Source organism: Hylobates moloch, unplaced genomic scaffold (assembly GCF_009828535.3).
Source record: "Hylobates moloch isolate HMO894 unplaced genomic scaffold, HMol_V3 SCAFFOLD_7, whole genome shotgun sequence".
NCBI lineage: Eukaryota > Metazoa > Chordata > Mammalia > Primates > Hylobatidae > Hylobates > Hylobates moloch.
The window spans coordinates 104,762,631-104,785,734 of NW_026652282.1; the positions used below are offsets into that span (position 1 = coordinate 104,762,631).

The window sequence follows — 23,104 nt, forward strand, 5'->3', positions numbered from 1 at the left end:
GCCAGCGTGGATCCTCCGTATGCTGAACGCCGGTCTCCTGGGTCCCCTTTTTTTTCTTTCTCTATACTTTATCTCTGTGTCTCTTTCTTTTCCAAGTCCCTCATTCCACCTAACGAAAAACACCCACAGGTGTGGAGGGGCAACCCACCCGTTCAGATCCATATATCGATTATCTACACTTGGATGTCTAAGAGACATCTCAAACTTAACATGCGCAAAGTGAATTCCTAATTCTCTCTCCCAACACTCCAAACCCAATCTACCTGAAATTTTCCCTAAGTTGGTGACAACATTATCTTTTTAACTGCTCAGTCTAAAAAACTTCAGAATAGTCCTTAACTCTCCCACATCCTGTATCCAATCAATCAGCAAACACTATTGGTTTGCCTTCAAATACATTCAGAATCTCATCGATATCCACTGCTGCCACACACAATCAGACTGATCCATTGAAAATCTAAGTAACCACACACACACATGCATTCTCTCTCTCTCTCTCACCACAGACACACACGTACACACCCAACTCACGTCACCACTGGAGGTTGCTATTAAAGAAACTCCTTACTCTGATAGCTCGTAATTAGTGGGAAAATATTAATCATTTGTCCTGCCTTTGCAGTAGGAACTGTATTTCAAGGAAAGCAAACAGCCTGAGTTAGTAAGGGACAACTCTTCTTTATTAGAAGAATGACAGCTAATAAATATATAGGGCATGATAAAATTAGTAAATCATCAATTTGGAACCCCTAAAGGGAAAGGTGGCTCAAGCAAAGGTCATCCATGGATTCTAAACCATTTAACGTAAAGTTGATGAGAAACTGGTTATTCCCAGGCTGCCAAAGTATCAACCTGCAGATAATTTGTTATTGAAGGGAAAGGTGGTCGGGGGTTGGGGGGATGCCATTGTATAACTGAGGGATCGGAATATCACAAACTTACTGAACCATTTAAAGACAGTAGAACATTAGATGTTACATAATCTATAAAGTATTTTTGCCATTAAATATTTTACCTGAACATAATCAAGCCTTTAGACCTAACTCCAAGTATATAACAAATACAGGAAATAAAGAACAAATAAGATGAAAAAGCAATTAGATAAATCCAAAAGATGAGGTCTTCTAGGAATGGTCTCATCAATAAGTCAAGGCCATTAAAAAATGGAGAAGGTGGGGAACTATTCTAAATTAAAAGAGACGAAGAATCTTGACAATCAAATACAACATGTGGTCTTTGATTAGATCATCATTTGAACAGACCAGGTGTAAAATGCATTTTGGGGACAATTTGGAAAATATGAATACAGTCTAGGTTTATTATATGACAGTAATCTAGTTATGTTATGAAATTGATCCTGGAGGATCACCTGAGGTCAGGAGTTCAGGACCAGCCTGACCAACGTGGAGAAACCCCACCTCTACTAAAAACACAAAATTAGACAGGCGTGGTGGCAGGCACCTGTAATCCCAGCTACTCAGGAGGCTGAGGCAGGAGAATCGCTTAAACCCAGGAGGCAGAGGTTGCGACGAGCTGAGATCGCGCCATGCGCTCCAGCCTGGGCAACAGGAGTGAAACTCCATCTCAAAAAAGAAAAAAAAAGGAAAATGCCCTTTCTTTTAAAAACCGTACACTATAGTATTTAGGAAGAAGCTTTCATGATATTTGTAACATAAATTAATATTTTTAATATGGCAACATGTTAAACTTAATTGTAAGTAATGGGGTTATAAGTATTCATTATACTATTCACTCTTTTCTAGATTTGAAAATGTTCACAATAAAATGAGAGAGAAACCAAATGTAAAGCTAAGTTAGATCACATCACTACCCTACTCAAAACCCTCCACTGACTTCACTCAGTATCAAAATCAAAAACCTTGCACTGGCTCTGTGATCTCATCCCCCACATCTCTGATCTCATCTCCTACTGTTCTACTCAATCACTCTGATACAGCCACACTGACCTCCTTACTGTTCTTCAACACGTCAGGCATGCTCACACCTTAGAGCCATTGCATTGACTGTTCCATTGGCCTAGAGGCTCTTCCTCAGACATCTATGCAGTTTACATCCTCATATCCTTCATGTCTTTGCTTAAATCTCACCTTTTCAATGAGTATTCTCACTATTCTAGTTAAAATTGCAAACTACCACTCCTGATCTTATCTTGCTCTGTATTTTTCCCCATCTCATTGATTATTTTCTAACATATAACTTACTCAGAATCTAAACATCAAAAAAGTAAGAATTTCTGTTTGCAGATATAGCCTCAGTACCTAGTACACTACCTTGCACAAATATAGATGCTCCAACTATATTTCTTAAATGAATGAATTTGGGGTATGTATAATAGGGTTGAACCATGGTACTACCATTACTACTATTACTGTGTTTTGAATCCAGAAATCAGAGGGCAATATGGATGAGACCTATCACCTCCTCTTCCTTTCCTGTAACAAGACAACTCCAGACAAGTTTGTCTTCTGGTACCTTCACACTTTCTTGTACTCCCTTCCTGTCCTTTGTGCTGTCTCTCATGCTGTCCCCAAATCCTCTACTGTACAAGTTGAGTATCCCTCATCTAAAATGCCTGGGACCAGAAGTGTTTTAGATTTCGGAATTTTTTTTTTCAGATTTTGGAATATTTGCATACTGGTTGAGCATCCCAAATCTGAAAACCCAAAATCCAAAATGCTCCAATCATCTCCTTTGAACATCATTCAGTGCTCAAAAAGTTTTGGATTTCGGAGCTTTGTGGATTTGGGATGCTCAACCTCTCACTGTCATTGATATCACAGAATAATACTAGCATTAAGGGGGAAAAAAAAAAGAAGCCTATTAATCCAAATAAGACCCAGCTGGTCAACATATGAGTTGGGGAAAGAGATTGTGAACATTTTCAGGTAGTGATGGGAAAGGGGTATGGTGGAATTAGGCCAGGGACCAATACACAGATTGACCATATAGGCTTGGGAGCCAACTCTCAAGGTTACATCACCTAAGCAGTTCCTGATTTTCATAGCTTTCCTTACTTTACCTTCAAGGCCACAACTTTTCAAAAATATCTGACATTTCTTCCCCTACCCTCAGTGGCCCTTAAGACTGCAGATTCTCACAATGAGAAGACATTTTCTTTTTTTTTTTTTTTTTTTTTTTTTTTGAGACAGAGTTTCGCTCTTGTTGCCCAGGCTGGAGTGCAATGGCACGATCTCGGCTCACCACTACCTCCACCTCCTGAGTTCAAGCAATTCTCCTGCCTCAGCCTCCCGAGTAGCTGGGATTACAGGCATGCACCATCACGCCCGGCTAATTTTGTACTTTTAGTAGAGATGAGGTTTTTCCACGTTGTTCAGGCTGCTCTCAAAGTCCCAACCTCAGATGATCCACCTGCCTCGCCCTCCAAAAATGCTGGAATTACAGGCGTGAGCTACCACGCCTGGCCCATAAGACAGTTCTAACAAAAGAAACAAAGGGATGGTATTACATAGAGCAATATGAGGGTTAGTCATTCCAAGAACAAGTTATTTCTAAATTAAGTATTTCTTGGCTGAGTATTTCTTATATAAGAAAAATGGTCATTGTCTACAAAAAAAAAGATTATTCAAATACTGTTGACCCCCCCCCCCCCGGGTATATTTTAATTCAGCTCAAAAAAGTTACATTATTTATAAGGAATGTTTTCATACAAAAAGATTTTAATTCTAAAACTCACATTCAACTAACTTGATGTTATGCAGTAGGTCATCATTATTCACTGTCATATGCTCTCAAACCCACAGTCTCCAAAGCCCTAATTTATATTTTAATTAATCATGCACAAGTTAAATTTCAGCCAACCTGTCACTAAAGCAGTTGGCTTCATGTACTCAAGCCCAGAGCAATCATGGTGGCTCTTAAAATCTGATAGAATGCTTGAAGCTCTCTTTCCCAATACCAAGAGTGGACTTGCTGAGACGGAGTTTTGCTCTTATTGCCTAGGCTGGAGTGCAGTGGCACGATCTTGGCTCACGGCAACCTCCGCCTCCCAGGTTCATGAGATTCTCCTGACTCAGCCTCCCGAGTAGCTGGGATTACAGGTGCCCGCCACCACGCCCGGCTAATTTTTTTTTGTATTTTTAGCAGAGGCAGGGTTTTGCCATGTTGGCCAGGCTGGTCTCAAACTCCTGACCTCAGGTGATCTGCCCGCCTCAGCCTCCCAAAGTGCTGGGATTACAGGTGTGAGCCACTGCACCCAGCCGCCACTGCTCATTTTTGAACAAAGGTATTATGCTCCTGCCCAAAAACCCTACCATGTCTCTTGTTTGGTATTGAAAAGCTATATGCCTTTAAACTCTCGTCTGCTTTCTCTTCTGTCTGCTGGAGCATCCCGGATCATAGAAAATACAAGATGAGCAAAGGCAGTAAGTACTATATCATTTAAGAATACTAAAAGGAATTATCTTATTATCCTGACCTCACATTCCAAGGGTATAGAAACAGACACTCCTCTACACCAGAGTAACCTCAGTGCCTAGCAAACAGCAAAATCATAAACATTCAATGAATGCTTTCTGACTAGCTGACTATCCCAGGCAAGTAAACAAATTAGCAGAGCTATACCAAAAGGTAAATGGAGGCCTTATTACATTAAAATCCTCCATGCTATCAAGAGAATTGTCTTCCTAAAACATAGATCACTCGCTTACAATTAGTGAGCATTTACTATAGGCTAGGCAATAAATTAATCCATAGGAATTGGTAAAACATAGAACCTGCCCTATATGGTTTACAATCTGGCAAAGGAGATAGATACAGTTTATTCTAAGATAATCTGATGGGTGTTAGAAGTTATGTGTCAAGTTTTATGAGAATACAGATTAAGAAGTGACCAATTCTGCATGGGTAAAGAGTCAGCTAAGCCTTTACAGAACAAGCAGCATTTGCTCTTAAAGAATAAATAGGAGTTCACAAGATGAAGAAAGGAGAAGTGAGAGGGTTAGGTAAGAATAGCTTTTTAGTTATAAGGAACTACAGGAACAAAGATTCATAGCAATATCTATATCTAAGTTCAAGAAATGGCTAGTCACTTAATATGACTAGAATATTAGATTTAAGAAAAAAATAACTATAAAGATAAGGCCGGAAAGAACAGTGCCAAATTGTGAAGAGCTATTTCTGCCACATTTAGAAGTTTGAATTTCATCCTAGAAGTAAAGGTTTTTGACCAGTGAAGTGCCTCAGTTAGGTCTCTTTAAGAAAGCAATAATAACAATAATATGAAAGATGGATTGAAGTAGAAATAATCAGAGATACAGATTAGCTTGACAGCTATTTTAGTGGCTTAAGCGAATGATATAAGATGTGCCTTGAATATTTATTCATGTCCCTAAAAAATTCCAATAGCCATTGTTTATAAAATAAAATTCTTGATCCAAGCACAGTGGCACACGCCTGTAGTCCCAGCTACTTGGGAGGCTGAGGTGGGAGGATCACTTCAGACCAGGAGTCTGAGACTAGTCTGGGTGAGATCCCATCTCAAAATTTAAAATAAATAAATAAAAATAAGATTCTAACTCTTAACACAGTATTCAAAGCCTGTGACAATCTAAAGTACACATATCTTCCCAATTTCATTTCCTGTCCCTTCTTTTCCCATCTTACAACCCAGCCACATCAGACTATGAACCATTCCTTCTATCTCATATATATTCACACTGCCACATCTTGATTCTCACATTGTTTGTTACTTATGCAGAGAAAACCTTAATGAACTCCTATTCATCCTTCAAGGACCAGGTTTAAAAAGACACATCTATAAAGTCTTCCCTGACTCCACCTCTCCCAAGGCAAAACTTAATAATTCTTTCCTCTAGGCTTTCACATCACATCATTCATACTACCAATATAGTACTTATCACATTGCATTGTTAGCTATCCATTTATCTATCTCTTCTGCTAGAACGCCTGAGACCAATCATTTACAAATAAAACAAATTAAATTATACAAACAAGATTAAGAAATCAATCTCTAAATATACATACATACACGTTTTTCTTTACCTGGTAAAACTTGAATTTGAACCCAAGAATATGACACAGTGTTTGCGGTTCACACATACTCATGTAAGATTCTAACAAAGATATAAAGAAGTCATCGTGTTCTGGCCTGCATTCAAACACTTCTAAAATGACATCCAAAACTCTATTTGGATCCAGATTAAAGCATCCTGCAACAGATGAGACATACAAAAATTTAAAAATGATTATACATCATTTCTAGTTAAGCCATTAATTTTCAGGAATAACTCATATAGCAAGATAAAAATGTTTTTAAAAACAACTTCCTTTACAAATTTGCTTCCCCTCTCCCAGAGGGAATTAAATCCACTACATATTTTTACAAATGAGAATGTGACTTTCCCAGAATCACAGAATGGGTTAATGACAGAGCTGGGTCAGTATAGTCCAGGACCAGTGATACCAGTCAAATAAACATTCCTCTGTGCCACACTTTGCCTCATCAGTTCTTGATTACTCGGGCTAGTGAAACAGGTCCACATTATTAATTCTTGGAAAAACATGAAAATCAAACAATGCATTTTACAAATTAAGCAACTAAAGGGTATTTTTTTTAATGTTTTAGGCAGAAGTATTTGGAATGCTGGTAAACAGTTAAAAGTCCAGCTTCCCAAAAGTGGACCATCATTTTTAAAATCATTTTTTTATTTTATCTTACATATACTACAGAACTATAAAATATACCACTGATTTATATCCATGGCTTTTAGTAGCATTCTAAAGGGAAAAGTGGTATGCTATTTATCCTAATAGATCAAAGAATACCAAGGGAGTTGGAGGCTCCTGGTTTACGTCAGTTCCCACATGCCTTTCATCAAGCTGAATGAGATTCTAGTATTTTTAAATATGTATATTTCATTAAACATAGTCCCTAAATGCAAGCTAACCACTTCACTGGGCTAACAAATAAACACTGATTTCTTCTAATTCTGGAGGAAAAAAGAACTGTGATAAATTTAGGGACATATGTTACATCTAAACACTTATACCTTATGGATGAGTTAGGGGATTTCTCCAAGAAAATTCCTATATAACCTATTCCTGTCCCAACCCTTTGGTAAGATGGTATCTCCAGTTACTTCTATTAACTACACACTTATTTATATCAAATGCTATAAAACTAATGTCATTTCACGTTTCATACTACCTTAGCAATCACTTAGAAAACCAAATCCTCCAAATACAAGTTTTCCCTCTTTTTATGAGATCCAAACTTAAGAACACATTTTCTTCTGCTTCTCATACTAAGGAAAAGAAGGACTAAAGCAGTGATCATGTCTTACTCAAAAAAAGCTCCATATTTTCATAAACTCTCCAAAAAGACGTTCCCCTGAAGTTCTACGAAGAAAACTTCTGAATGTTTTTACCTCCCCCTGTACTTCCAAAAAGTATGGCCTATGAATATAAAAGTGATTCGAAAATAGCAATTAAGATCCTTAAATGCTGCTGATGGCAATGTAAAATGGTACAACCACTTTGTAAAACTGGCAAGTTTCTTTAAAATTTAAACTTACACCTACCATATGACCCAGCCTAGGTATTTACCCAAGAGAAATAAATGTCTATGTCAATACAAAGATTTGTACACAAATGTTCACGGCAGGTTTATCTGTAATATACAATACTCCTCAAATGTCCATAACATATAAATGGATAAGCCATTTGCCATATAGGATAAGTGGAGTAAGCATAAGTACAGTGGACATACTCAGCAATAAAAAGGGAAGAACTATTGATACAGGCAACAGTATGAAAGAATCACAAAATAATTATGCTGAATGAAATAAGCCGGACAAAAACAGTACACACTGTATGATTCCATTTATAGACAAATTCTAGAAAAAGCAAATTAATCTACAGTAACAAAAAGCAGATCAGGCCGGGCGCGGCAGCTCACACCTGTAATCTCAGCATTTTGGAAGGTCGAGGAGGGTAGATTACTTGAGTCCAGGTGTTTGAGATCAGCCTGAGCAACATGGCAAAACCCTGTCCCTACAAAAAATTAGCCAGGCATGGTGGCACATGCCTGTAGTCCCAGCTACTCAGGAGGCTGAGGCGGAAGGATTACTTGAGCCTGGGAGGCAGAAGTTGCAGTGAGCCAAGAAGAAGAAAATTGAGGGGGAATGGGAGAAATGTGCACTATCTTGTTTGTGGTGTTTTCACACATATGTTAAAACTCAAATTGCACACCTTAAATATGTGCATTTCATACATATGTTAAAACTCAAATTGCACATCTTAAATATGTGCATTTTATTGTATGTCAATGAAGCCTGAACAAAGATGAAAAATGCCTTCACACTGCTGTAACACTGATGATAGATTATGGAAGTAAGATCTAGCAAATTCTCAAATCATGTAACTTCTCCTACATTAACTAAATATAAAAAATTAAATCACTAAATAAAAATGAATTAACACTATCATAGAAGACAAAAGAGACACTGAATATAATTTTTGGCAAACTGGCTGGCTTATAATTACCCATTAGACTACATACACAAAACAAATAATAGAACAGCAACATGTTAGATTAAAATCTTTTAAGTGCTTCATTCACATTGCTTTTAAGTTTACATTTTCAGTATGCTGAAATGTGAACCACTAGCATTATGTTTTATTTAACAGCATTACTCCATCAAGGCTATTCTATCAGTGACCTTTACTGTCAACTACCCACTTTCCTTCTAGGTGCAATGTAAGGCAGTAATCTGAAACAAGAGGCATGTGCACTTTTATTTATAATAGGTATCACCTTTGCATCTTTCATTAAAGAAAAACTGGCTCATGAGTTTTCTATTACATATCTCAGGTGCCGTAAGTCCAATTAATTTTATCCATAAGATAGAAAAGGTAGCCAATTGAAGGTTTAGAAAATTATTTTCATTTATTTTTATTTATTATTATTTTTAGAGACAGGGTCTCGCTCTGTTGCCCACGCTGGAGTGTAGTGGTGCATTCATAGCTCACTGCAACCTCACACTCCTGGGCTCAAGTGATCTTCCCATCTCAGACTCCCAATTGGCTAGGACTACAGATGCACACCAACATGCCTGGCTAACTTTTTTGTAGAGATGGGGTCTCACTATGTTGCCCAGGCTGGTCTCAAACTCCTAGTCTTAAGTGATCCTCCTGCCTTACCCTCCCAAAGTGCTGGGATTGCAGGCATGCGCCACCATGCCCAGCTGAAAATTATTTTTAAAATCTTAACGTTTTAAGTAACAGTTAAACTAGTTCATATACAGTGAGACTCTAATAATAATCAGTAAGTTTGAATATCCAAAATGTTTCCCTAATGGCAGCTGTAGTAGAATATAAGCAGTCTTGTATGCAAACATCTTAGAAGAGCTTTGTCCAGCCCAAGCATTGATAATCATGTGATCTTTAGAGAGATCATAAACCTAGCTCCCTACCTCTACCACCAGCTACATTAATACACACAGAAATTTATATATATACACATATGTATATTTTTACATATACATACATACACACACACACAAACACACACACGTATGCCTTTATGCCTTTTGAAGAACAAACAAGAAACCATATTTAAAGAGAATAAGTGGAAAAATAAAGAAACTGCAGATCTACAATGGCCATAGATGCCCTCCTTCATTTAAATAAGCATTAAATAACTACCCACTATGTGCCAGGTGCTTGTGATTCTCCGGGAAAACAGAAGAGAGGAGAGAGGGGGGATAAACACAAAGAGGCAAGAGAAAATTTCAGGGGTAGTGGGAGGAATGTGCATTATCTTGTTTGTGGTATTTTCACAGATGTATACATATATTAAAAGTCAAATTGTACACTTTAAATATAAGCATTCTACTATATGTCAATGAAGCCTGAATAAAGCTGAAAAATTATAGCGATTAATAAAATGGTTACACTACCCTTGAGGAGAGTTCACACCTTTTGAATGACACATCTTTGAAGAAATGCACCAAAAAGCAACTGGAGTTTCCCCAAAGATAGAAAAAATGACCAGTTATGTTACAGCGACACCGACTAGGGGCAAGAAATATGATCAAACTGACAATGACTGTTGTAGAAATTAGGCCAAATTGAGATCTTAATGGGAAAATAGAAGACCAAGATGATATTGCAGACATAACTAGGAGAGATGTCCAGCCTATAAATTTCAGACAAGAAAACGGAATTATAGCCCCAATCATCATGTTCCTGAGAGAATGGACCTTAGGAGACAAAGAAAATCATGTTTTTAACAAAATGAAATGATCTACAACGTAGAAAGAGTTTCTTTAGAAGTAAGCTAATAAAAATCTATGCTAGACTATTTCTAAGAAACACTATTTGCAAAAAAACTGCACATCTAAAAGCAAGAACCAATGAATAACAAAATAAAAGTATGATCTAAAAAACAGTAACAAGGCCAGGCATGGTGGCTCACACCTGTAATCCCAGCAATTTAGGAGGCCAAGGCAGGTGGATAGCTTGAGTTCAGGAGTTCGAGACCAGCCAGGGCAACATGGCAAAACCCCGTCTCTACAAAAAATACAAAAATTAGACGGGCATGGTGGTGTGTGCCTGTAGTACCAGCTATTTGGGAGGCTGAGGTGGGAGGATGGCTTGAGTCCAAAAGGCAGATGTTGCAGTGAGCCAAGACTATACCACTGCAATCCAGCTTGGGCAACAGAGCCAGACCCTGTCTCAAAATAAAAATAAATAACAACAACAAAAAACCCCTATAGTTGGAAACACTAATTGCTGTCTTCTTTTTCATACTATGAAGGGAAAACTTCTAACATATAGCCAAGAAACCTCAATAATGTAAAAATTTAAGTAAATAAGGCAGCCAACTTCCCTTTCAAAGAAATAGGAGAAAGGTGGCACAATAAGATGTGTCTAAGCTGAATGGACCCTATATTCAGATTGAACCAAAGATAAAACACTAAATACACTCAAAATCATGTAGTCAAAGGGGTAAAATGTCCCATAATCTATCCAAAAATAAAAATTGTTTGGCTTAAGGATTTATTTTGTTTTTAATGTTACTCTGGTCACTTGAGAGACTGAAGAGGCAAAGACTCTCACTCTACCCTTCCCTAGCCAAATCTATACCCTTTGACACCAGGCAACAAATGAAGGTCTTGAGGTTTGGTGAAGAAAGCTCTGGTTCTGCCAGCAAAGGTAAAGGGGTTAGAGCCTAGGCCAAAAAGGTCCTGGACCACTAAAATCCAAAACCAGGAAGAACCATTTTCACTCTCTAAAGCTACACTCAAATAAGCTAGCTCTGTGATTAGTTGTTAGGCAGAACTTTTGATTTAGAGCAAGAATCAGCAAACTATGGCTTGTGGGTTAAATCCATTCAGCTGTCTGTTTTTGTAAATAACATTTTATTGGCACACAGTCACATTTATTTATGTACTATCTATAGCTGTTTTTATGCTGTTTTTACACTACAATGGCAGAATTAAGTAGTTACAACAGAAACCATATGGTCCACAAAGCCGAAAAATATTTACTATCTCACCCTTTATAGAAAACACTTGCTGACCACTGATTTAGAAGAAAGGAAAGGAAAGAACACTTAGCAACCACTTGTTTTTATTATATATATTTAAAGTGTACAGCATGATGCTCTAATTTTTTTGAAGGGCATCCAAAAGAGTAGAGTTCCCACAGTTTAGTTCAGCAAACAAAGGAGTCCACCTGTGATATCCTTTCCTCTAATTTCTAAAAGATGTTTTTTTGCCGTCTTCAAGCTATGGCCACTTGTATGGTGTCTATGACTTGGCAGCTCAATAGTCTACTGTTCACTATTCATTCGTATTTAATAAGTTGTTCAAATTTAGTGTCAGATCACAATCACCATGCAGATGCATAATGGTTCTGCTTCCTTGTTGGGTAAGCAGTAAATAGCCCCAAGTTATCCGGCAGAATATAAAAATTTTGATGTGCCAGAATCTTTTAGGAGCAAATAACTGCCTTTTTCTTTTTTTTTTTTTGAGACAGTGTCTCACTCTGTCACCCAGGCTGGAATGCAGTGGCACGATCTCAGCTCACTGCAACTTCCACCTCCTGGGTTCAAGTGATTCTCCTGCCCAAGCCTTCAGAGTAGCTGGGATTACAGGCATGTGCCACCATGCCCAACAAATTTTTGTGTTTTTAGTAGAGACAGGGTTTCACCATGTTGGCCAGGCTAGTCTCAAATTCCAGACCTCAGATGATCTGCCCACCTCGGCCACCCAAAGTGCTGGGATTACAGGCTTGAGCCACCACATCCAGCCAAATAACTGCCTTTTAACTAAAGGATGATATGTAAGGATTTATCCTGGTCAGACCAAGTACCCTGAAAGTATGTACACCTAAAATGTATACTGCCCAAACTAGGTATCAGTTTCTGACACTGGCTGATGAAGGAGGTATTACCTGTCTAGACTGTTCCTAAACAGAAAACAATGGGAATAAACACAGAGAAACCCATCCAAAGAGTCCATGAAAAATAGGATGCTGGTCAGTGAGGTGTTCTGGACAGATGAGACAAGGCCTGGATGAAGTCTGCACTAAGAGGGACTCCAATAAATGCTAACAACACTGAAAGAATACTCATTGGAATTGAAGTTTTAACCTCTATTTTCACATCAATGAAAAGTTTCATTCAGGCCGGGTGAGGGGGCTCACGCCTGTAATCCCAACACTTTGGGAGGCTGAGGCAGGTGGATCACTTGAGGCCAGGAGTTCGAGACCAGCCCAGCCAACTTGGTGAAACCCCGTCTGTACTAAAAACACACACACATAAAAATAGCTGGGCAAGGTGGCGCACGCCTGTAATCCCAGCTACACGGGAGGCTTTGGGGAGGCAGAGATTGCGGATAGCCAAGATTGTACCACTGCACCCTAGCCTAGGCAACAAAGCAAGACTGTCTCAAAAAAATAAAAGTTTATTTCTCAGACAATTGGGGGAGGAGGAAATCACCTAGTCAGAGATAAATAAACAGAGACAGGGAGATGAACTTTCTAAAATTCTCCATGTCAGGAAAAAAACGCTAAGAGTCAGTATAGATTATACAAGAATAGAGGAAATATTCATTCCTTTTTTTACCCAGTATTTATTTATCACCTACATACCAAGTATTAAGGATAAGGTACTAAACAAAACCCCAGTCCTCACAGAGCCTACATCACAGGTGGAGGGGGAGGAGGTACAGAGCATATTATATGGTGATACGTGCAAAAAAGAAAAATAATCAGGGAATAGTAGGGAGTTTTGACAGGGGTGGGCAGGGAAGGCTTCACTAAGAAGGTGACATTTGAGTGCTACTTGGTGGGTTAGAATATAGGTTTAGCCCAATAAATCAAATTGTTTATACTCATAGACTGTCCATATACCTCATGAGCTTGCAGCTGTGTTTGTTTCACTGTTCTTCAGAAATAGGATCATAGCCTGTTCTCCCTGAGAGTAAAGTTCAAGAAGATAAAAGCACACCTTCAAGAAAATCCCTCTTTGAAATGTTCCCAAAATAACAAAGGAATAAAAAGGTATAAACTCACAAGAAATAGAAGAAACAGATGTCAACAAAAAAGGATATAAAGTAAAAAAACAAACAAACAAACAAAAAAAAAACATAGCACAGAATTTTTATGTGGGGAATACTATCTTAAGTAAGTATGACAGGATACAAGGAAAGACAAACTTATAGCAAAGCAGTACTGACAAGCTTCTCAAGCTAGATCAAAAAACACTCAGGAAAGTGTGGCGCCTACCCTAGAAAGAACAGAAAGGGGCTGGGCACAGTGGCTCAAGCCTGCAATCCCAGCACTTTGGGAGGCCAAGGCGGGCGGATCACCTGAGGTCATGAGTTTGAGACCAACCTGGCCAACATGGTGAAACTCCATCTCTACTAAAAATACAAAAATTAGCTGGGTGTGTTGGCAGGTTCCTGGAGTCCTGGCTACTCGGGAGGCTGAGGCAGGAGAACTGCTTGAATCCGGGAGGCAGAGGTTGCAGTGAGCTGGGATTGCGCCACTGCACTCCAGCCTGGGTGACAGAGTGAGACTCCATCTAAAAAAAAAAAAAAAAAGAAAAAAAAAAGAAAGAAAGAACAGAAAGGAACGAAGGAACCACCATGGGAAGGTTTTAAAAATGGGTCACTGCCACACAGTTAAGCAAGAGTCTCACAGCCCTAGGGGGCCACCCATCTTGATGTTAAATTGACAACTGGAAGAAACAACAAAGAAACTAGATCAGCTGCCAGAACTAGATTAACTTCAAAGAAAACGGTAAATTTAAACAAAAGGCTAATTAGTTGGGCACAGTGGCTCATGCCTGTAATCCCAGTACTTTGGGAGGCCAAGGCAGAAGGATCGCTTGAGCCCATGAGTTCAAGACCAGCCTGGGCATAGCGAGACCCCGTCTCTTAAAAAAAAAAATAAACAAAAATTTAAAAAATAAACTAAAAGCTACTTACTTGTTGGTAAGAACAAGGGTGATTGTAGTAAATACAGTTTTAACTGGATTGCTACACAAAGCACTAGAGGAAGGAGATAAGGATTGGGACACCTTCTCCCTCTTTCTTACTCATATATAAACTCCAAAGAAAAGAGAACCAAGAAGCTGAGGATAAGCACCCCTAAGATATAACTAGTGAGGCACAAAATATGACTCCTCTGGCAGGTCTCAAGACCCAGGTACTGCAAAATCTTCCCTAAGATAGCACAACACCTAGTAAATAATAGAAAAAACTCTTTCCATCTTAGGAAAATCTGGATTACCCTATTTTTCTAGTGCTCATTCATCTTTTCTACAGAAGTCAACTACTTCTTCCAAATGCTCAATGCAAATAAAAAGAAAACAGTAATGCTACAGGAATTCTACTTAAAGGGTAGGGAGAATAAAAACTTTCCTATCTGTTACACTTTTACAACAGCTGTTGCACTTACTTTAAAAGGCTACTATAAAGATAAAATAAGTATCAAAGTCCCTCATAAAGTTATTTTGAAAATCAAGTTCAAAATTACACATCTGTAGGTTTCAAAAGTTCACTTAAGATTTACTGTATTAGTTTTCATGTTTGCTTTTCGGTCCTCCATAAAATGGTTGAGAAATACTTAAAAATAGAAATACTGGAGAAACGTTGGGCACTCTATCAGAACAGTCCATCCTGTTCTTTGTCATCCATTCTCTTTTGAAAGTGTTGGCTTACCACTCAGGATCCCCTCCACAAAAAAGAAAGACTAGACAGAGCAGGACCTAATATTAACATACAAGTAATAGTGACAAAAAGATTTCTCACAAATATGCTAAATTTTATAATTATTGATAAACCATTAAAAGTAAAAGGTAAGCACCTCTCCCATTCCTTAACTGAAAAAAAAAAAAAGTAGATGGAATGCACTCATTTTGTCTTTATGGATATTCTCCAATAGTTAAAATAACTTGTTAACAACACATACTATACAGATATATGTCTTACCTATTAAAGATTTGATATTTTCTAAGATTAAATCACTAGTAATACTTCCAGATAAATCTTGCCCCAATTCAGCAATCAGCTTGGCATAACCTTCATTCTCTTCTCTTAACAAATTGAATTTTTGCTGCTTATAACTGAAATCAGATAAATACCATTAAGGGGATAAAATTAATTTTAATTAACAAGCTTGCACAGAGTACTGTATTCTCACTGAATTTTCTTATCTCCAACCTACAACAATCATAAGAATAGTTGTTGAAAGTTTACCTCTTTGTGTACCTTTTAGAGTAGAAAATAACAGTGATTCATATGAAAACCCCAATATTAATTACATAGGGAAAACCAGTAACACAAGAAAAGGATATTGTTAATATCAGGGAACAATAACATATCACTATTTCCATCTCTAAGAATATACCCTGAGTATAGCCACAGTCATAAATTATTTCATTGCTAATGATGAAAGCATGAGTATTATTTTAACTTTGAATATGGGCAAAAGTAACAATGGTTTTGCACAGGTAAAGGTCACTGATGACTCAATATTAGGCTACTTTTAGAAGGCAAAAAACACAAGACATGCTGACCACAAACAAAAAAAAAACAATCTTCAAAGTCCCCTTAGAAGCTACTAGCATTCAAAATATGAACAAAAAAACATACTCAGCTACTTGATCTGCAACGTAAGATACGTGTACTTACAAGAGTTTTGTCTTGATTTTAACTGACTTTTGATTGAATTGCTGTGATTGTTTGATAAGCCCTAATGATTCCAGTGTTTCTGGATCCAGGCGTTCCTTTAGAACTATTAAAAAATATTAAAGGTCGTTTATTCCTTAGCATTGCATCCACAACGTTAACTATATTCAAACTAAAGCTTCCTAAATAAGAATACAAAAATAACATTCTCTATATAACAACCTACAATTTATAAAAAGGCTTAGAAGCTCAATTTAACAAATATTATGACTCCAAATATTGAAATATTTAATAAACAGCTTTCAAAAAATTCACTACAAAATTATATGCATGTTGTACACTGCCTATAAATGACAAGAACTACAGATGAAATTTTCAATATGACTGCATTTGGCTTATCTGGATTTTCACCTAATACAGCACTTAATAGCCTCCTACTTCAAGTTAAATTCTAGTATAGCAAAGACAAGCACCTTCTTCCAGGTCTGAACCATGGCAGTTCTCCTTGGTTCTAAATTTATGAACACAAATGGTTTACCAGACAACAATCATGGCAAGTTCTAGAATTTATCATTTTTAAACTACCTCTATTCTTTTACTCTTTGCTTAACAGTTTACGAGGAAAAAAAAAATCCATTTAAAAGCTGTCTACAATCATTTCTACTTACTTTATAAATGCTTACCTTTTTCTTAGGAACTTACTAGGTCAGGAATATCACGAAAGGTTTTAAATGTATAGATAGTTTAAGTGATATGGATATGGTTACATGCTTATTTCATAGAAACAGCATGTCATATTTCACAAAACATTCCATTTCAAAACCCAAATCTCACCTTATGAGAAAAGTCAACTGAATGTCAATATCCTCCTCCATTAACATGATTAACTTCTATTACAACTGTTTAATGCAGATTTTTAAAAGGGAAAAATATTTTTAAAAACTTACCAAACATGCTAATACCAACTGTGTAAAATAGTCTCTCTTGCTTTTTTCTTCTAAACAATTTGTCTCAATATCTATAATGATGAAGAAAAAAGTTTGATTGATTTTTCTAGACTCCCCAGCACTAAAGTAAGATATATTTTATTTAAAACTAACTAATTTTAAAATGCCTCAATCTGAATTTGGAAAAATTCAAAGCTATGGTAACATGAGATGTTATATGAATGCTTTAATTTCTCCTAAAACTGGAGATTGACCCTGTGACCTATGACAGATCCATAAAACAGTACATCAATTACACTGGAGCTACCTGCTATGGCACTGGAAGTGACAAAGCTTCAAAAAATATCGTTCGCAAAAAAATGAAACATTCAAACAAAGTTTAAATGGCCACTTGTCAGAGATGCTAAAAAAAAAAAAAAGATTATTTTAGGTGGAAAGTTGAACAGGGTTATAACAAAGATTTCTTCTAACTCTAAAGATCCTAATACTCAGGCTGGGCGCAGTGGCTTACGCCTGTAATCCCAGCACTTTGGGAGGCCGAGGCGGGTGGATCATGAGGTCAGGAGTTCAAGACCAGCCTGACCAACATGGTGAAACCCTGTCTCTACTTAAAATACAAAAATTAGCCTGGGGTGGTGGCACACGCCTGTAATTGCAGCTACTCAGGAGACTGAGGCAGGAGAATCGCTTGAACCTGGGAGGCGGAGCTTGCAGTGAGCCGAGATCGTGCCACTGCACTCCAGCCTGGGCAACAGAGCGAGACTCTGTCTCAAAAAAAAAAAAAAAAAAAGATCCTAATACTCATGAAGATCAAACCCATGACTTTCGCCACCCTGGTCAAATTACCATGTTCTAACCAAGCTACCTGGCCACCAACCTGATGAAAAGACAGTATTAAATATTTTTGGCCGGGTACAGTGGCTCACGCCTGTAATCTAGCACTTTGGGAGGCCGAGGCGGGTGGATCACCTGAGGTCAGGGGTTCAAGACCAGCCTGGGCAACATGATGAAACCCTGTCTCTACTAAAAATACAAAAATCAGCTGGGTTCAGTGGCACGCATCTGTAAGTACAGCTACTAGGGAAGCTGAGGCAGGAGAATCACTTGAACCTGGGAGGCAGAAGTTGCAGTGAGCCGAGATCGTGCCACTGCATTCCAGCCTGGGTGACAGAGTAAGACTCTGTCACAAAAAAAAAAAAAATTAACATCTTTTCTTGACTTATAATTCCAGTCAGTAAACAGAAATTATTCAAAATTTTTATCTTCCTGCTGAAATATTTAAAAACTGAGAGTTTCATAAATTATTCAGAAAATTTGTCAAAAAATTTTCTGATCTGAAGTGTGGAAGAAAAAAAAACAATTAGTGCCAAATGCCACGCACCAAAAATTTCAACCAGCATTGGCAGGATTACAAAACAAGGCTGATCTCAGGATTACTGCTTTAACTGATTTATACTATTAACCTAATTTTACAGTCAACTCATAATTTAGAATATGCTATAAAGAGAAGCACTGGTTTTAGTGAAGTAATAAAAATTGTCATCTACATGTTCTACTGCCAACACTGAGAATCAAAAGAGAAGGGGATTTTTCATCAAACATATCCACATTTTCCTGGCCCTTGACTTTCCCTTCTTGGACAGTTGCCATTTCTACATATCCTGGCCACTGTAGCTAAGCACACAGTTAGCTCATGTGTATTAAGGAAATTTTAGGGTGTAATTTATGCAATGTAAATTACAGTACAATCTCAATTTCTCATTAAGACTTTTAACCCATGTGTATCTCACCAATCCTTTTCAGGGACTCCCAATTGTTGCCCTGCTATCTGGTTTTCTGGTCCCTCCTTAGTCTAGAACTTTAAAGATACTGATTTTAAGGGATTGGGGCTAAACTGGGCCCATTCTTTTACCCAACACCTACCTATACTCCAGGGCCCTAAAGTCCCTAAGATCTACCTCTCAAGGTCCCTAAGATCAGGGGCACTGGATGGCAGATTCATCCTCTTCAAGTCAAGTCTCTCTCCTCTCAGCCACCTAACCTGATTAAGACACTTATCCTCTGAGGGTTTGTGAACCTGGAATGAATTATTTTAGCTCATTAATCTTAATTCTTAGAATTGGATAAATTACTTAAATGTCTAACCATTCTCTTGGGTTCTGACAATGTTAGGAAACGCTTAATAGAGTCTCAGTAAATTTCTTAGCTGAGCTATCTCAACAATCAGTACAGGACTCTTATCATCCCAACTGTACTCTCCCTGGTTTCTTTATTCTTTTTGCTCTAACTCATAACACCATTCTAATAAACTCATTTATTATCCCTGACTCCTTTACCTCGAATAAATTCTCTTTAATTTCCCCTATGATTTTAATAAAAAGCCCTCAGCTATTTCCAACTCTAGTGCCCAGCATCACCAATTACCTACCCCAGCCCAGAGGTCCCATCAGCATATCAACTGACAGCAGACTCCCCCTTTCTATAGCTCTCATGCCCCCTCACCTTCATACGATTAGTCTGTTAAAGTTGCTATCAGCCAGGCGTGGTAGCTCAAGCCTGTAATCCCAGCACTTTGGGAGGCCAAGGCAGACAGATCACCTGAGGTTAGGAGTTTGAGATCAGCCTGGCCAACAGGGCGAAACCCTGTCTCTATTAAAAATACAAAAATTAGCTAGGCATGGTGGCACATGCCTGTAATCCCAGCTACTCGGGAGGCTGAGGCAGGAGAATCACTTGAACCCGCGAGGAGGCGAAGGTTGCAGTGAGCCGAGATTGCACCACCGCACTCCAGCCTGGGCAACAAGAGTGAAACTCCATCTCGGGGTGGGGCTGGGGGTGGCGGTGGGAGGCCGGGGTGGGGAGAGGGGGTTGCTATCTTAACCCGGAAAATGCAGCACTAATTTCCCTCCTAACTGTTAACATTTAGAATGACAATATGATGTAATAAAAAGATCATAGGCTGTGGAGCCAAAGTGACCCAGGTTCAAATTCTGCCTTACTGGCTTGCATGGCCTTGAAAAGTCACCACTTCGCTGAACCTCATTTTTCTGATCTGTACTCCTACCACCTTTACAGGAGTTGATGTAAGGATTAAAATAAAAATTAAATGCTTAACACAATGCCTAGAACATGGAAGGTACTCTAAAGCAGAACTTAAATTGTTACCATTATTATTGTCATCATCATCCCATTATTAGAGGTAGCTCGCATTCTTACTCCTATTCCCCAGCCTTGATCTGGGGTCACACTTGAATCATTTTTTTTTCTGCCAAGGGTGAGGGTGGGTGGGTGAGGGGGCAGGTGAGGGAAATCCTCTTTCCAAGTTTGCCGTCATAATCTTGCTTATAAAAATGGACTGGATAGGCTGGGCACGGTAGCTCATGCCTATAATCCCAGCACTTTGGGAGGCCAAGGTAGGCAGATCACTTGAGGTCAGGAGTTTGAGACCTGCCTGGCCAACATGGTGAAACCCCGTCTCTACTAAAAATACAAAAAAATTAGCCAGGTGTGGTGGCATGCACCTTTAATCCCAGCTACTCAGGAAGCTGAGACAGGAGAATCACTTGAACCCAGGAAGCAGAGGTTGCAGTGAGCCAAGATCGTGCCACTGCACTCAGTCTGGGCAACAGAGCAAGACGCCATCTCAAACAAAAAATGGACTGGATAGGCTAAGAGAAATTTCCCAAAAGCAACCAAGCATCATCTTCATGAATTCATGTTACTAGTAAAAGACAATAACTTGTAACAATAATTCGTATTACTAAATAACTATGAAGGGAAAAATATAACCTAGTAAGTCAATAAGGAAAATACTAGAGCCAATAAGCTGATAATTGATGATTACCCAAAGAAAGATATACTCCTGACACTATCAAGGAACAATAGCTTCCACAAAATGTTACCTACAAATCAGTCTCAGTCTTACAAATTTATAGTAAAAATATTTTTAACTGAAATTTGTTTCATGATGTATTTATTTGTTTCATGATGTATATATTATATATATTTGAATTATACCTCTAAAGCTTGTTTATAACATTGATTATGACATTTGACTTATATTGCTATATTCTCTACAAAGAATCAATTTGCTTCTAGACTTGCAGAAACATTTGTAAAATTCTTAGTTTAAAACATTTTATTTAACAAACATTTGATTTACCAAACAGCACGTTACAGGTGAAATAAAGGCTTAATACCTACCTAATATGCAGAATACATCAGCAAGAATGGAGGGCATATCCTCACGAAATTCCTAATTTTAAAAATATAATTACAGTAAATAGCAAAAAAGCACACAGCAAGTATTAGGGTTTCATAATAACACTCTTCTGTGAAACTTAAAAACAAAAAATGGCTGGGAGCAGTGGCTCACACCTGTAATCCCAGCACTTTGGGAGGCCGAGGAGGGCAGATGACTTGAGCCCAAAAGTTTGGGACCAGCCTGGACCATGTGGTGAAACCCCATCTCTACCAAAAAAAAAAAAAAAAAAAATTAGCCAGGCGTGATGGTGTACTAGCTACTCAAGACACTGAGGTGGGAGGATCATTTGAGCCCAGGAGGTGGAAGCTGCAGTGACCCAAGATCGCACCACTGCACTCCACCCTGGGCAACAGAGGAAACTCTGTCTTTAAAAAAAAAAAAAAATTGGCTGGGCGCGGTGGCTCACGCTTGTAATCCCAGCACTTTGGGAGGCCGAGGCGGGCGGATCACGAGGTCAGGAGATCGAGACCATGGTGAAACCCCGTCTCTACTAAAAATACAAAAAAATTAGCCGTAGTCCCAGCTACTTGGAGAGGCTGAGGCAGGAGAATGGCGTGAACCCGGGAGGCGGAGCTTGCAGTGAGCCGAGATTGCGCCACTGCACTCCAGCCTGGAAAAAAAAAATTTTAAAAACAAAAACCCCATCATTATATTGACAAATATTAACATTCTTCAAGTAAACTTTCATAACAAAGAGGAAGATAATGTTTGCAAAAAATGTTTAAATGTCTACCATGAAATAACTTGATAAAAAAACAGAAACCTAAACAAGCACTTTAGGAAATATTAAAGAGCACAAATGAGTAACATTTTTCCAAAGAAGTTTCGTTTTAGAAATCACGTGAATTTAGAGTACCTCATACCTACCTAAAGGAAGACTGTTAAAAATTGTACACTTTTCATCCAAGACTTTAAATATTGTGCTCATGCCTGAGTCAACATTTGATTTATGCAAAAATCATAATGGTATCAGAAAAACAGAAATCTTGAAAATACAAAACCAGCTAAAAAGCTAAAAGCTGGTTTGGGAGGGTTTTAGTTTCAGGAGGTACATGTACAGGTTTGTTACATGAATATATTTGGTAATGCTGGGGTTTGGGTTTCTATCGAATCCATCATCCAAATAGTGAACATAGTACTCAATAGGTAGTTTTTCAACCCTTATTCCCCTCCTCCCTCCCCCCTTTTTTGGAGCTCAATATTCTCTTTATTTTCTTTATTTACTCTTGTTTCCTTTGGAGAAAATGACCCAAAATCGGGCCAGGCACAGTGGCTCACGCCTGTAACCCTAGCACTTTGGGAGGCCGAGGCAGGTGGATCACAAGGTCAAGAGTTCAAGACCAGCCTGGCCAACATGGTGAAACCCTGTCTCTACTAAGAATATAAAAATTAGCCGGGTGTGGTGGTATGCGCCTGTAATCTCAACAACTCAGGAGGCTGAGGCAGGAGAATTGTTTGAATCTGGAAGACAGAGGTTGTAGTGAGCCAAGATTGTGCCACTGCACTCTAGCCTGGGTGACAGAGCAAGATACCGTCTTGGGGAAAGAAAAAGAAAAGAAAAGAAAAGAAAAGAAAAGAAAAGAAAAGAAAAGAAAAGGATCCTCCTGTTTCTGAATAAAAACTTCAGCATTATTCTAGATTTGTCTCTAGACTTTCCACTCCCACACTCAATTTTAGGGCTATTTTCCATT

At 38.3% G+C, this 23,104-nt stretch overlaps 1 protein-coding gene across 6 annotated transcripts in view; it reads right to left on the minus strand.

The window, feature by feature from the left end:
• Positions 1-23,104, minus strand: part of THOC2 (THO complex subunit 2) — a 110,268-nt gene that overhangs the window by 79,149 nt on the left and 8,015 nt on the right. For 5 of the 6 annotated variants that reach the window (XR_009214296.1, XM_058441428.1, XM_058441426.1 and 2 more), the window contains exon 1: positions 6,043-6,199. The exons of the other annotated variant lie outside the window; for it this stretch is intronic. Coding sequence is in view for 4 of the 5 variants with exons in the window: in XM_058441428.1 (XP_058297411.1) it covers positions 6,043-6,105 (63 nt within the window). In the remaining variant the exon portion in view is untranslated. Of the gene's footprint in view, positions 1-6,042; positions 6,200-23,104 lie in introns of those variants that run through there. 6 annotated transcript variants of the gene reach the window in all.